Below are 13793 nucleotides of genomic sequence, written 5' to 3'. Positions count from 1 at the left end.
CACACACATACGAACACACCTCTTTATTGGTATTAGGCTTATTGCAAATCTTAAACAGATAATCTGCCACTATAAACAAGGGTATTTATTTCACAAATAAAAATTACCATAGTAAACTAATTTATTTAACAGTATTAAAGGGCATGTTTACATCTCATCTGTAAATATATAGTCTTCACAATTTTAATGAGATGGATGTGCCTGGTGCAGTGAAATAAGCTTCTGAACATCAGTCTTGAAGGCACCAAGAAGTTTTAGATCCCGCATTCAGTACTGAAGCCTCGATATTGGGATGTTAGGAAGGCGATAAAGAATATCTTAACTTTGTGACAGTACAGGGTAGTGGTGAGAGTGCAGGGTAGTGGTGAGAGTGCAGGGTAGTGGTGAGAGTGCAGGGTAGTGGTGAGAGTGCAGACTAATTTTTCTGCCTATTCTAACAGCGGTGCAGACAGAAAAAACAATGAGATGACCAATAAATGCCAAATGTTGTATCTATAATGCAGTTTGAAACCCGTATAAATCAGTCAGGTTAATGAGTGTTGAAGGCTCGATCCTACACAAGTTAATAACAAGACAGAATCTCTACTCTCGTGGCTAAACTTTTGCCCAAGTAAATAACAGATGCATGAAACGTCTTTATGATTAATACCTACGCTATTTAATGTCTGCCAGCCACACCACCGTAACGTGACGAGTCACCACCAATGTCAATAAACCACCACAGCCACCATTGTAACCTGATAAATCACCAACCGCTGTAATGTGATAAAGTATTGGAAGGACGAACACAGCCACCCTGAGAAATACCTCTGGTGTTCCTGATATTTTAACACTGATTCAGTAGCCAAGGTCAGTGTGGAGATCACCACCTCTCGCTCATCCTTGATTCTCATGTTACCCTCTTTTTTTTCTACAAGTTGAGAGCTGTTTACCTTAGCTCATTCCAGAGCAAAGTCATTATAAACTATGGTTTAACACACCCCAAAATGCCACCTACGGCACTTAACACCCGAGTACCTATTTACTGCTAGATGACAGGGGCAATCCCTGTAACTTTCAAGAATCAACTCTGTAGTGATTCTTTGCCTTTTAAAAGCTATACGTAACTTAGTTATGGTAAGCCAGCAGATGCTTGAACACGCAACGTGCCAAGAGATGCTTATCCTGTTTCCTGACGAATAAAACTCCACCACTAGAAGGAGAGGGGCAACATATATATGACGACTTGACAGTCAGTCTCCGTCTCTGCCTACGATTCGATCCCAGGACCTTTCGGTTGTCAGCCGAGTGCTCAGAACAATAAACTATACATTTTTTTTGTGAGAACTGAAGGCAGGACCTCCTACCTCACCCTCAGCTGAACCTCTTCCGTATTTACTGCCGGTAGAACAATATTTGGGGTTATACAAGTTATAGGATTATACATAGACAGTTATAGCACATCCAGAATTTATTAGCATTTCTCCCTGGACTGAAATAGCCCAATCATGATTATGATGAAAATTCTTATTCCCATTTTGGGGGGGGGCGAGAGGCTCTTGATCCAAGGAAGTGAGACTGGTCTCCCCTTCCTGTAATTGGACCCGAGTTCCCACCCATTCCCTACGCGCATTGTTTGACCTCTTACGGGCATAGAGCTTCCCTGCTGACTATAATACTAACCTAGTGTTTGTCATCATGTGATTAGTTTAAACACATTTGTTAAATCACTGTTTTTTCCAGTGATCCCCTTTCTTTAAGATCACTGTGGAGGAGTTATATGACTGACGACCAGTCTTGACAACGATTAGTGGGATCTCAAGAGGTTTGGTGTGTGATCTTGGCCACCACGTCTGGTGTGATCTTGGCCACCAAGTCTGGTGCAATCTTGGCCACCAGGTCTGATGTAATCTTGGCCACCGGGTCTGGTGTAATATTGGCCACCAGGTCTGTTGTAATATTGGCCACCAGGTCTGGTATAATCTTGGCCACCAGGTCGGGTGTGAGCTTGGCTGGTAGATCCATGGTGCTTTTTACGACTATATCTGGAGGGATCTTGGTATGGTCGTGAGGTTCGGTGCATTGTGGTTTTGGCGAGCAGGTTTGGTTTCCTCGTTGCGTCAAGACCCATTGAGGCCTAGACGATTGGTATGGTCGTCCAGGCCAGAACTGGTGTGGTACTGTGTAGCAGACCTGGTGTGGACGTTTAGAGGCAGTTATCCTTCTTCCTCTCGTTTAGAGGCAGTTATCCTACTCCAGCTTGTGTAGAGGCAGTTATCCTACTCCAGCTGGTTTACAGGCAGTTATCCTTCTTCCTCTCGTTTAGAGGCAGTTATCCTACTCCAGCTTGTGTAGAGGCAGTTATCCTACTCCAGCTGGTTTACAGGCAAACTGCCGTTATCCATTATCAACTTTAAAGCAAACTTCTCTTATCCTTCCTCATCGTTTACAGGTCATTTACAGGCAAAGAATTATCCTAAATCTGCTAATTTACAGACTAAGAGAAGTTATCATATTTCAACTCATTTTCAGGTAAACTGTTATCCTGCCTGAGCTCATTCACCGACACAAAAATATTTTCCCATTTCAGCTCATTTCAAAGCCTGACGGTAGTTTAGGTTATCTACCACTCCCAGGATGCGACCCACAAACGTGGGCTAACACCCAGGTACCAGTTTACTGGTACCTGTGACAGGGGGGTCACGGGAGTATTAAGACTTGTCTTGCCTGTGAATCGAACCCTGCTTCCTTCTGAATCGAACCTTGCTTCCTACTCTGTGAACCTTGCACTACTTCTGAAACACGTTCTTTCACATGTGGTTTATTCTCAACAGAAAAAATTAAGGATAACCCCAAATTTCTTTTTTTTTCACTTTAATAATTTATTAAACACATTTTGTACAAAGAAATATACAAATAACGTATGATATGGCTGAGTAAGAACAATTTCTTGTTCTATTGTCGAACTACTGTTGCGGCGCAACAGAAAAATCAACGGGACTCCAGGAATGACAGCAATGTGGCAAACATCAATTAGCTGGGAAACTCAGGAGATAACCAGTGTGTCAGTGATGCAGGAATCGGCTCATGAATCTATGTGATGTCACTTCACGATGACTGATTTCACAGTACACCATGATGCTAGTGATGTTAAGAATAAATTCCAGTTGTAATATTGAAATTAACATTTGCAAATTAATGTTACTTTCAATGTTTTAGAAAAAGCTTTATATATATATATATATATATATATATATATATATATATATATATATATATATATATATGTATATGTATATATATCACACAGTCAAAAACACACACACACAGTCAAAACACTCAGAAATATATATAAAAAATGGGTGGCAAAAGCATTTGAGAATAGCTAGGGATGTCTGATTAGGCCAAAATTGGAGAACGAAACATTAACTAAAAAGACATTGGTCTCAGCTGTGTCCAATAGATCCATTGTTGGAGGTGTACTGCTCTTTCTTCACCAGATTATTAAATATTTTGCCATATATAAATTAAAGCTGATCTTAAATTTGATTAAGGTATATTATGTGACAAACTTTAGAATGATTGGGCTGTCAAGTTTTGTTGCAAAGTATAATAACTGTACATTTTAATTTCCGTGAATATATGTGTCAATATATAAGATTAAGGTTTCAAAAATAGTTTATAAGTGGGCCTCGTTTGACTAACTTTGATTATATACATACATATATATATATATATATATATATATATATATATATATATATATGTCGTGCCTAATAAGCCGAACTTGCCGAATAGGCAGAACTTCCTTAAAAATTAAACTTTTCCAATTTTTTTTTTTACTGGTTGATAGATACATTTTTCACTTATGTAAAAAAATCGGATTAAACTTAACTTAGAAATTTCACCTAACTTAACCTAACGTAATTTTTTCCAGCTAAATTCTGCTATATGTACATCGTCGGTAACTTTAAATTTATTTAATATTACTCAAAATCGATTTTATATATATTTGTTATGTTCAGATTGATTTTAGCAGATTTATGGAAAAAAAAATAACTGCTTATTCGGCAGAAAACCCCCTTGCTATTTAGGCCTAACTTGCCGGTTTGCCTTATCCGGTACGAGTATATATATATATATATATATATATATATATATATATATATATATATATATATATATATATATATATATATATATATATATATATATATATATATATATTATATATATATATATATATATATATATATATATATATATATATATATATATATTATATATGATAATTTTTTCCTTTGTTGTTTAGATATAAGGTATAACGTATGTTTTTGTTGGGGTTTCATTGATTTCTGTAAATATTTTTTCCGTCTATATTTAATTTTTTTCCCTCTTGAAAAATCTAGAAACTGCGAAGTTGACAGCTTGTGCGCGTCGGGGAAGCCAAATTTTGCAACCGTGAATGATTCTGAAACTTACATTTACGTTAAATGTTTATGATTCGCTCAGGAGAACTTAAATGGTTCAGAAAACTTTAGTGGAAATCGGAACTGAATCGCCTTTTTCAGTCGTCACAAAAATCTGTGCTGACCACAATTTTTAAAAAAAAAAAAAATTGTTTTAATATATAAATTTTTTATTGATTTTACTTACCCCTTGGGTTTTTAATTGAATTATATATCTATTTTTGTGCTATTTTTTGTGGGATCTGTTATGTGACATTTACTCATGTAACTATTGCTCATAATTATCATGAGGGTTTTCTTTGTATTGTAATTATAAACTAAGAATGCCCATGTATCCGATTTCGGTAGATGAAATGCGAGGGAGAGAGAGAGAGAAAAAAAAAAGGAAGTAAGCCGTCGTCTTGAGAGCAAAGACACGCATTCATCTAATTACGAACGTTTGACGCGTTCCACGAAATCATGAAAGAAATGACAGATTAGGAATGATAAATCCATAAATCTCTTTTTTTGTTTGGTTTTAGACTGACACTATAAAAAATTCCTATCACTAATACCATGTAAAGCATCTTGAGAATGTTTCTTGGGCGTCAGTGATTTGCTTCTCAATGGACTAGATATCACTAGAACACTCGGCAGGTCGGTTCCAAGACGCCGATAACGATCTGCAAGACGTTGCCACAATTTCACGTCGAGTGTGGAGCCTCAAGTGGAGCAAGGGACCTCAAGGGTTAGACTTCGACTGAGCGTAGATCTTTCCCCTGGAATGGTGCGGGACGGTAGCAAGGCGGTCACGGTGCTTCAGGGTAGCGAGACGCACCAGAGGCATAAAAAAATAGTCACTGCAGATATAGACCGAGCAAATAATTAGAAGCGAGTGGGGAGGTGAAAAAAAAAAAGAGTAGATAGGGAGATAGGGGAGGCGGAGGGTGAGACGGGAGAGAAAGAGCGGAAGAGTTGATACGAGACAGTGAGTCAGTGAGAGAAAGAGAAAGAGAGAGAAAGAGAGAGAGAGAGAGAGAGAGAGAGAGAGAGAGAGAGAGAGAGAGAGAGAGAGAGAGAGAGAGAGAGAGAGAGGGGACAAGACTGTATATGAGCAAATAATCAAGCTCTGGAAGAAACAGATCAAAGCCCGCTGCAGATTAGAGCCCGGAGCTCTTCAGCAGTTTAACACAACTAAAGCTCCCTTATGGAACTTAAGAGCTTACGAGACATTTGGAGGATGTAAGAGATTGAGTGAGAAAGAGGAGCGGGGATGAGGTAAGGTGATAGAGGATTTAAGCAGCAGTGAACTTGAAGCGGTGACCTTGGCTGGAGCGAGAGAACTCCAGGTTGCCAGGGTAATCGAAAAGGTTCTGGGGCTCAGGGTAGGGAGTGGTGGTGTGAGGTCTTGGGCTATGGTGAGGCTGTGGTAGGGGTTGGAACTGTGGCTGCGGCTGGAACTGTGGCTGCGGCTGGAACTGTGGCTGCGGCTGGAACTGTGGCTGGGGCTCTGGCTGGAACTGTTGCTGGGGTTGTGGCTGTGGTTGTGACTGTGGCCGGGGCTGGGGCCGGGGCTGGGGCTGGGGCTGGGGCTGGGGCTGGGGCTGGGGCTGGAATTGGGGCAGGGGTTTCACCACGGGAGTAGTATCGTGAATGTTAGAGTTGGTGATCCTGAATCCAATTCCTTGACCAGCTGTAAGGAACCAAATATTTGCATTGAAATTATTACCGGAATTCTGCAGAGGCATTTGACTGTGGACGTCTAAACCACCTTAAAGTAACATGCTGGACACTATCTTTGCCATCATTGTAAACAGCTGCTCTTAAAATAATGAAACACTTGACCAACGCAAAGCTAGATAAAAATGTTGAAAAAGTCTATCAAATATTGAATCGAGGTAAAAGGCTTCTTTTGCAAACTAGCAACAAATGACTGGTCCTCACACTTGATGTACAAGTTACTTTCATTAGCTGAACTGCTGGTGACAGTAGCCCAATTTTTATATAAAAAAAATCACAAGGGTAATGAACGAACCGAACCTGCTGCTAAGCATAACATCCAAATAAACTGACTAACACGAAAGATCGCTGAAATCAACTTGACTTTGGTTCTGAATAAAACTAACTGGCAGTAATTAACACTTCACAGATTTATACTAGTAAGTGTCTGAGTATATTCAGAGTTAACTTTAACCATTGTTTTAGGGATTGTTAGTGCACAGGCGAGTTGCAGCCTTAATTACCCACTTGTAATCTAGATTTTAAACCCAACAAGTTAACCAACACCTCACCTTCGAACTCAACACGATGAACTTGACCGCCTTCAGAGGGGTATTCCCAGTAACCACGTCGGACACCGTTGGCATCAGTCTCTTCGAAGTACTTAATACCATCTTCTTGGTCACGGAAGTTGCCGAAGGTGGCGCCGTCTTGGTATCGCTTGTCCTGCAAGATCTTGACGAAGCCGCTCTCGAACTGAGCGTAAGTTGCCGCTACAACACACAACAGTATCTGTCAGGTGGAAAGACAGGGTTAGTTACCTCTGCTTGACTTTAGGTTTAGAATGCAAGAGATTAAGCGATTTGTTTTGTGTTATTCCTTCGGCAAGTTATACAAGCGTCTTGTGCTAATCTATGTTTGCATGAAGAAAAATGCTTGATATAATAGAAATGAGTGGAAAGGTTCTTGTTGTATATACATAACTGTGTTCACTATTACTCTCACGTGCAGACAGTGCTGGGTGTAAACAGTTAAATAATTTTACTTCTATTCCCTCACGCTGTCCCTTCTTAATATATCAAACTCTGGCAGTATACTTAATAAAATAGAGACAATAAGTAATTCCTTTACATTACTCAGACTTCTAGTCAATATTAGTTCGTTCTCTCAGATTGTTGTTGATGTTAATGCTGTTACATCTGGTAGCAGGACTATAACATGGGTGTTAATTTTTTATTGTTCCCTCCAGCAGATCTATAACACTTGTCACTGCTAGTAGCAGACATACACCCATCAGTCAAGTAGCAAAAAAAAAAAAAAAATAGTGTAGTCACTGAATGACAACACAGTTAGTGCAGGAAATACACATTTAAGGTTAACAAATGGTCATTTAAGTGTTGTGTGGCTCAGAGATGTTGTTGAGTTTACGTGAATAAGGGAGTCACTCCAGCACACGGCCCAGACCTTCACTGAAATGTAAACTGAATGATGACCTTCCCATCTGACCCCATGACCACCACCTTTGTGTAAGGTCACCGAGACCGGAACACTTCCCCGTTAGGATAAGTTTCTAATACTCATTGCCACGGATCAAGGTTAATAATGAACTAATGATAATTAGCACTCGAGGGATGGTTTGTTATTTATCATACAACGTCTGAGTTAACACGCAATAAGTAGAGCAATCTTACGTTCTATATATATATATATATATATATATATATATATATATATATATATATATATATATATATATATATATATATATATATATATATATATATATATATATATATATATATATATATATATATATATATTATATTGCTGCACAGAAATTGAGAATGTCAGTACGTCACTCGTGAAATATTTCGCAATGACTGTCTCACTGAGTTGCTTACATCAACATAATCAACTTAGGAATTCCTAGATGGCTACGTAAATACTAAATCCAGGACACTGGAGTAGCCAGAAACATAACTTCCTGGGCGGTATCCTCTGAAGTGTGCGAAAGGCTGGAAACCTGGAACATCTATATATTAAGCTTGCATTTAGTGGCAAATACCGAGAATGTTAACTAAATCTCTTAACTTAGCTTTAGCACCTATATACACTTGCTCTGAGAGAGAACTACCCACCAGTGTCCTCATGTTGGTTTGATGTTTCTTGCTCCACTAAACGAGTCATCAGCACCACCAGCTATTTATACCTCACACCACCATTCGACCTTGTTGCAGTTGCCATTGAATAAATATTGTTGCAAGAGGGTTGGTTCGTCTACAGACGAGGCAAACACAGGCAGTGACGCTGCCTCATAATAAAAATGCTATTACTGATAGTTTTACTTATAATTATGGATTATTAGGGAAATAATTGATTTCTGGTAAACTCGATCTTTGTAATTAATTTTTTTAGCTCGAAATGCCAGAGCCTGCTTTAGTAATAATTATTTTTTTATGGCAGGAGAGCAATAGTGTAATCTGTAGGTGTAGTTGAAGGCTGACTTGTCCCAGTTCCTGCTTTCGTATGGGTAACAAATCATGCTAATATTTTTGTTGCAATGAGTCCATCATCTCTTCCCATCTCCCTTCTGCAATTTGCCCCGTACTTTTATGCCTCTTATGCCCATGTTATCCAGACTATACCTGGTGTGAATCATTTATATATGACGTTTTTGGGGCCTGCTATAAGCCTATAGTCTTTGCAATAGACATACTTTTCTTTCCCTGGACTGCATAGGTCATCTCGCCCTTGTACTGTAGCCCTCAGCTCACCGTGCTCTTGTTTTGTAGTTCTGAGATCACTATCCTCACAGTAAGGGCCTCAGCTCGTTCTCCCAGTATTATACCTCTTTGAAGATTGAGACATTTATGCAACATAGGGGAATCTTTATTAATGAAACGTTTCGCCACACGGTGACTTCATCAGTCCAATATAAAGCAAAGAGGGGTAAGGGGAGGAGGAGTTTGAGATAATCAGTCCCTTAGCCTGGAATTGATGTGGTCAATCGCTCTTGTAGAAAATACAGCACATGGCTGGAGAACTGGCTTACATACCTCTTTATTTAACGGTAATCCGGTCTTTGCTCAAGCTTAGATGCCCTCAGCTTGACAGCGTCCGGTGGCTGTTTAAGTTTATTTATCTTCCATGAGCCACTTGACCTTGAGTGAACACTTAAAGATTAATTTTCCATATTGATGTTGAACTTGCCAATAGATACATATCTTCAGAATTTAACATTAATTATCTGGCAAAACTGTTAACAAACTGATTAACAGCTAGTGAAAGTTAAATAGCAGCTGCTAAAGCTATTAACAATGAATATCAGTTATATTAACATATATATTTGTCCCTGGTAAGACTGAGAACATAAGAAAGAAGGAGCACTGCAGCAGGCCTACTGGCCCATGCGAGGCAGGTTCAACTTACACCCACCCTCACTAATAAGCACTAAATCAACTGTATATAAATGGCATACAATACTGACGTGAAGAATTAGACACATGTGCAACATCTGGGTATCTTTTGTATATAGTTCTGCAGTCTTCCCATTATTTCCTTGAATTTTAATTGATAAAGCCACTGGATGGCGAAACACCTACAGTGAACACACCCAGATGCTGCACACGTGATTCTTCATTAGATCAGCTGCTGGTAAAGCCTGGAATACTTAACCTATACTACAGTCGTCTCTCGGACTCTGCGTCAGGTAAAGCCGTGTTGCCTCACGAGTGAGACTTCCGGTAGCGTCATGTGGTCGGCGTAGTGATGGCGGGTGCGTCGGGAACACCTGAAAGTTGCTTACCTTGTGGGCGGAGTGAGCTCCCCTGGCTACCCCTGCATCAAGGAGAGGCAGGACCCACAACCCCATGGTTACCCCTGCTTCAAGGTGAAGCCAGACCCACACCCTCCTCACCAGGTATCAAGAGGGGTTGCTAATGCTACTAGAGACAGCTAGGTTAAACCTGCAGGGGCTTACATTATGTCTGACTTAATATATACAGCTGTAGTGTTTTACAAGAGATAGCATTGTGGAGATCCGCCTCACGTTGACCTCGATATCTGATATTTTCATAACTAAGACCTTTAAGTTCTGCCAAGTTGAAGTTAAGTTAGAGCAGACAACACTTCCCAACGCCAGCAATGTAAAGGGTAAGGTTCAAATAATGGAATTAAAAGCCAGCTGTGCCTATGCTGGTAGTGAATTGTTTACAAATGTGGCACTACATTTTAGCGTAATTTAGCATAATTTAAGCTAACTAAAATCAACCTAAGTTTTTTTCTACCACTATTACCTAAAACTACCCAACTTAAACTAACCCAAGTGTCACAAAAAAAAACAGAAAAATTGTCCTATTGAAGCATAATCTACAGATTTACCTACTTTTCACAGAGTACTCCAATATCATGATCATTTATGTACATTTATCAATAATATTACAATCAGTGGTCCAGCACACAGCTCTGGGGAAACAAAAAATAATAAAAGAACCCAACACATAGCTATAGGGTACACCACATATCCCCAACACAGTCCAGGGGAAAGATAAGATAAACTTTGTTCGGATTTTTAACCCGGAAGGTTAGTCGTCCAGGTTAACCTGAGAAAGGCAGTGCATCATCGAGGACTGTTTGTCTAATTTCCATTGGGGTCCTTCAGTCTTGTCCCCCAGGATGCGACACACACCAGTCGACTAACACCCAGGTATCTACTTACTGCTAGGTGAACCAGGACAACAGGTATACGGAAACAAGCCCAATGTTTCCACCCATGCCCGGGATTGAACCACGGCGCTCAGTGTGTGAGGCGAAAGCGTTGCCAACCGAGCGACGGGACATATTAATAAAATAGGTCTCAAGATATCTCTCTGGAGTACACCACATGTTCCCTTTCACATTTAACACAATTTTTGCTATTAAAAAAAAAATCTCGGAACAATATCTTAGTTGAATTTAGTGTTTACCTTTCAGAGCCAAGTGTTGCAACATACACGGTCAACCTTTCGTGTGGAACTGCGACAAAAGTCTCGCTAAGGTCAGAACAAACAATATCAATATACTTTATCACTCCACATTGTATTTAATACAGTTGAACAGAGCTCGTGTGCATTCTTAAAGCGTGAACAACATTTAATTAGTTTGTTAGGTCAGATCATATGAAATTAGGCTAGGTTAGATCGAGTTAGGTTCAATTAGGCTAGGTTAGATCGAGTTAGGTTCAATTAGGCTAGGTTAGATCGAGTTAGGTTCAATTAGGCTAGGTTAGATCGAGTTAGGTTCAATTAGGCTATGTCAGGTTAGATTAAATTTACATTAGGTTAGGTTTAGAATCTGTTGAGTTCATGTGGTTCACTAAGCCAAAATTAACCTACAGAAAAATACTGATATTTTAATCCTAGAGATAAGGATTAATGAAAACTCTACACACCATTAGGTGTATATACCCCACTCTCTAAATTTGTATATCCTGCTCTAAAGCTATATATATCTTGCTCTCTCTATATATACCTGCTTTAGAGGTGTAGAGAGTTAGCTCTGTAGTAAAGAGGTACTGTTAATCTTACTACGCTTTCCACGTGACTACGAATTCAATATTATTGCTCAAAGTAACGTCTTTGTACTATTCTGGTAATGTAATGTGTTCGTTGATAATTTGCAACTGTTATATTTAATGCCTCAGTCTGTTGATAGACAATGTATGATTATGGTAGCTTATACATGGATATCATAACTGATGAACATCGTAGTTGTCACGGAGAATTTCCGGAGTTCTAGTCAATGATCGGAGGGATACAATGAAGCTTGCAAGTCTAATGATAAAAATGTTAGGGCATTTGACTGGGTCTTGTGTCCACTGTTATAGTTCACTGGGCGAGTACGTTCACTCTTTCCGGCCACCAAAAAAAAAAAAAAATTATAGCATTATTTTTTTTTTAATATTTTATACACAGCGCTTAAACCTTGTGAGAAATTCAGCGCAAGGGGGCGGTAGGGGCTCGATTCTTCCTCTGAAAACTAAAGTAGAAAAAGCGTAAGTCTACAGGGCTGTAGTAGGCTTGTTAATCCATGTTAGGCAGGTTTTCTCCCCCTTACCCAGCAGTTCTCACTCTCGTGTTTGTCTAACTTAGTGTTAAAGGTATCCAATTGCACTATGTTGTGTTCTCTCTCTCAGCTTGATAAACAAGGAACGAGTCGACCATCACCTGTCAAGGCGTGGCCAGAACGTAGCATTTTCTACAGATTAACACTAATGTGAGGGCGGAAAGGATGAATTTAAATTATTTATTATTATTTTTATCATCATCATCATAACTAAATGCTAAACCCATAAGGGACTTAAATTAGCGAAATTAAATTAGCCTCTGGAAGAGTTCTATTTTCTGACAAAGTTAATTTTCGCATTTGAACTCATTTGATTTTAAAATTCGCCTCATTCCATAGTTTTCAGATATAGACAGAATTTATATTATGGTCACAGCTGCACACACGACAAAACACAGAACTGCTCTCATTGTCCGTTCTAACATCAGTTTCATGTTTATACTCACGTTTATTGAATATTCTTCCCGTTTCTCCTACATACTGTTTTTTTTATCAGGATGTAGTTTGCAAGAGGAAGGGAAAATGGATCCATATGGCGTACCTTCGACAACTCTTAAAAAAAAAAGACACGCCGTAAAATAAGTTTTTATTAGGACGATGTTTCGTTATTTATTAATTCATGGCTTGATAAAAGCTCTTGGCAGAGCGAAACTTTTCCCAACAAAAACGTGTTCCACAACATATATATGTTCTTCCAGGGAGAAGATAAACATCTTCCTCAACGCTTTTTCTTGGCTTTGACTAAACTGTTGATGACGGTACATCCGTACTAGATACAGCCTGGTAGCAACACAGTTGCTACCAGGCTGCAGTAGCAACACAGTTGCTACTAGGCTGCAGTAGCAATACAGTTGCTACCAGGCTGCAGTAGCAATACAGTTGCTACCAGGCTGCAGTAGCAACACAGTTGCTACTAGGCTGCAGTAGCAATACAGTTGCTATCAGGCTGCAGTAGCAATACAGTTGCTACCAGGCTGCAGTAGCAACACAGTTGCTACCAGGCTGCAGTAGCAACACAGTTGCTACCAGGCTGCAGTAGCAACACAGTTGCTACCAGGCTGCAGTAGCAATACAGTTGCTACCAGGATGCAGTAGCAACACAGTTGCTACCAGGCTGCAGTAGCAACACAGTTACTACCAGGCTGCAGTAGCAACACAGTTGCTACAGGCTGCAGTTGCTACCAGGCTGCAGTAGCAATACAATTGCTACCAGGCTGCAGTAGCAACACAGTTGCTACCAGGCTGCAGTAGCAACACAGTTGCTACCAGGCTGCAGTAGCAACACAGTTGCTACCAGGCTGCAGTAGCAATACAGTTGCTACCAGGCTGCAGTAGCAACACAGTTGCTACCAGGCTGCAGTAGCAACACAGTTGCTACCAGGCTGCAGTAGCAAGGCAGTTGCTACCAGGCTGCAGTACCAACAAAGCGTCGTCGTCTGAAGCAGCAGGAGCGACGACAACAATAACAGCAGTGGCAGCACCATCACCAGAAGCAACAGTGATGGCAGCAGCGCCGGCGGCGGTAGTGGAAGTGTCAGCAGCAGC

At 39.9% G+C, this 13793-nt stretch overlaps 1 protein-coding gene across 1 annotated transcript; it reads right to left on the bottom strand.

Moving 5' to 3' along the window:
* Positions 1-4265: 4265 nt before the first annotated feature.
* LOC128690297 (uncharacterized protein DDB_G0292186) lies at positions 4266-8335 on the bottom strand. The gene is made up of 3 exons (XM_053778915.2): positions 8285-8335; positions 6719-6938; positions 4266-6120 (listed from the first exon to the last, which is right to left on the bottom strand). The coding sequence occupies exons 1-3, from the start codon at positions 8294-8296 to the stop codon at positions 5723-5725; spliced, it is 630 nt and encodes a 209-aa protein (XP_053634890.2). The 5' UTR covers positions 8297-8335; the 3' UTR covers positions 4266-5722.
* Between the last annotated feature and the right edge of the window lie 5458 nt (positions 8336-13793).

The sequence above is a fragment of the Cherax quadricarinatus genome, chromosome 32 (genome assembly GCF_038502225.1).
Source record: "Cherax quadricarinatus isolate ZL_2023a chromosome 32, ASM3850222v1, whole genome shotgun sequence".
Lineage (NCBI taxonomy): Eukaryota > Metazoa > Arthropoda > Malacostraca > Decapoda > Parastacidae > Cherax > Cherax quadricarinatus.
Note: the sequence above shows the minus strand (reverse complement) of the source record. Positions and strands in the feature narration are given on the sequence as shown.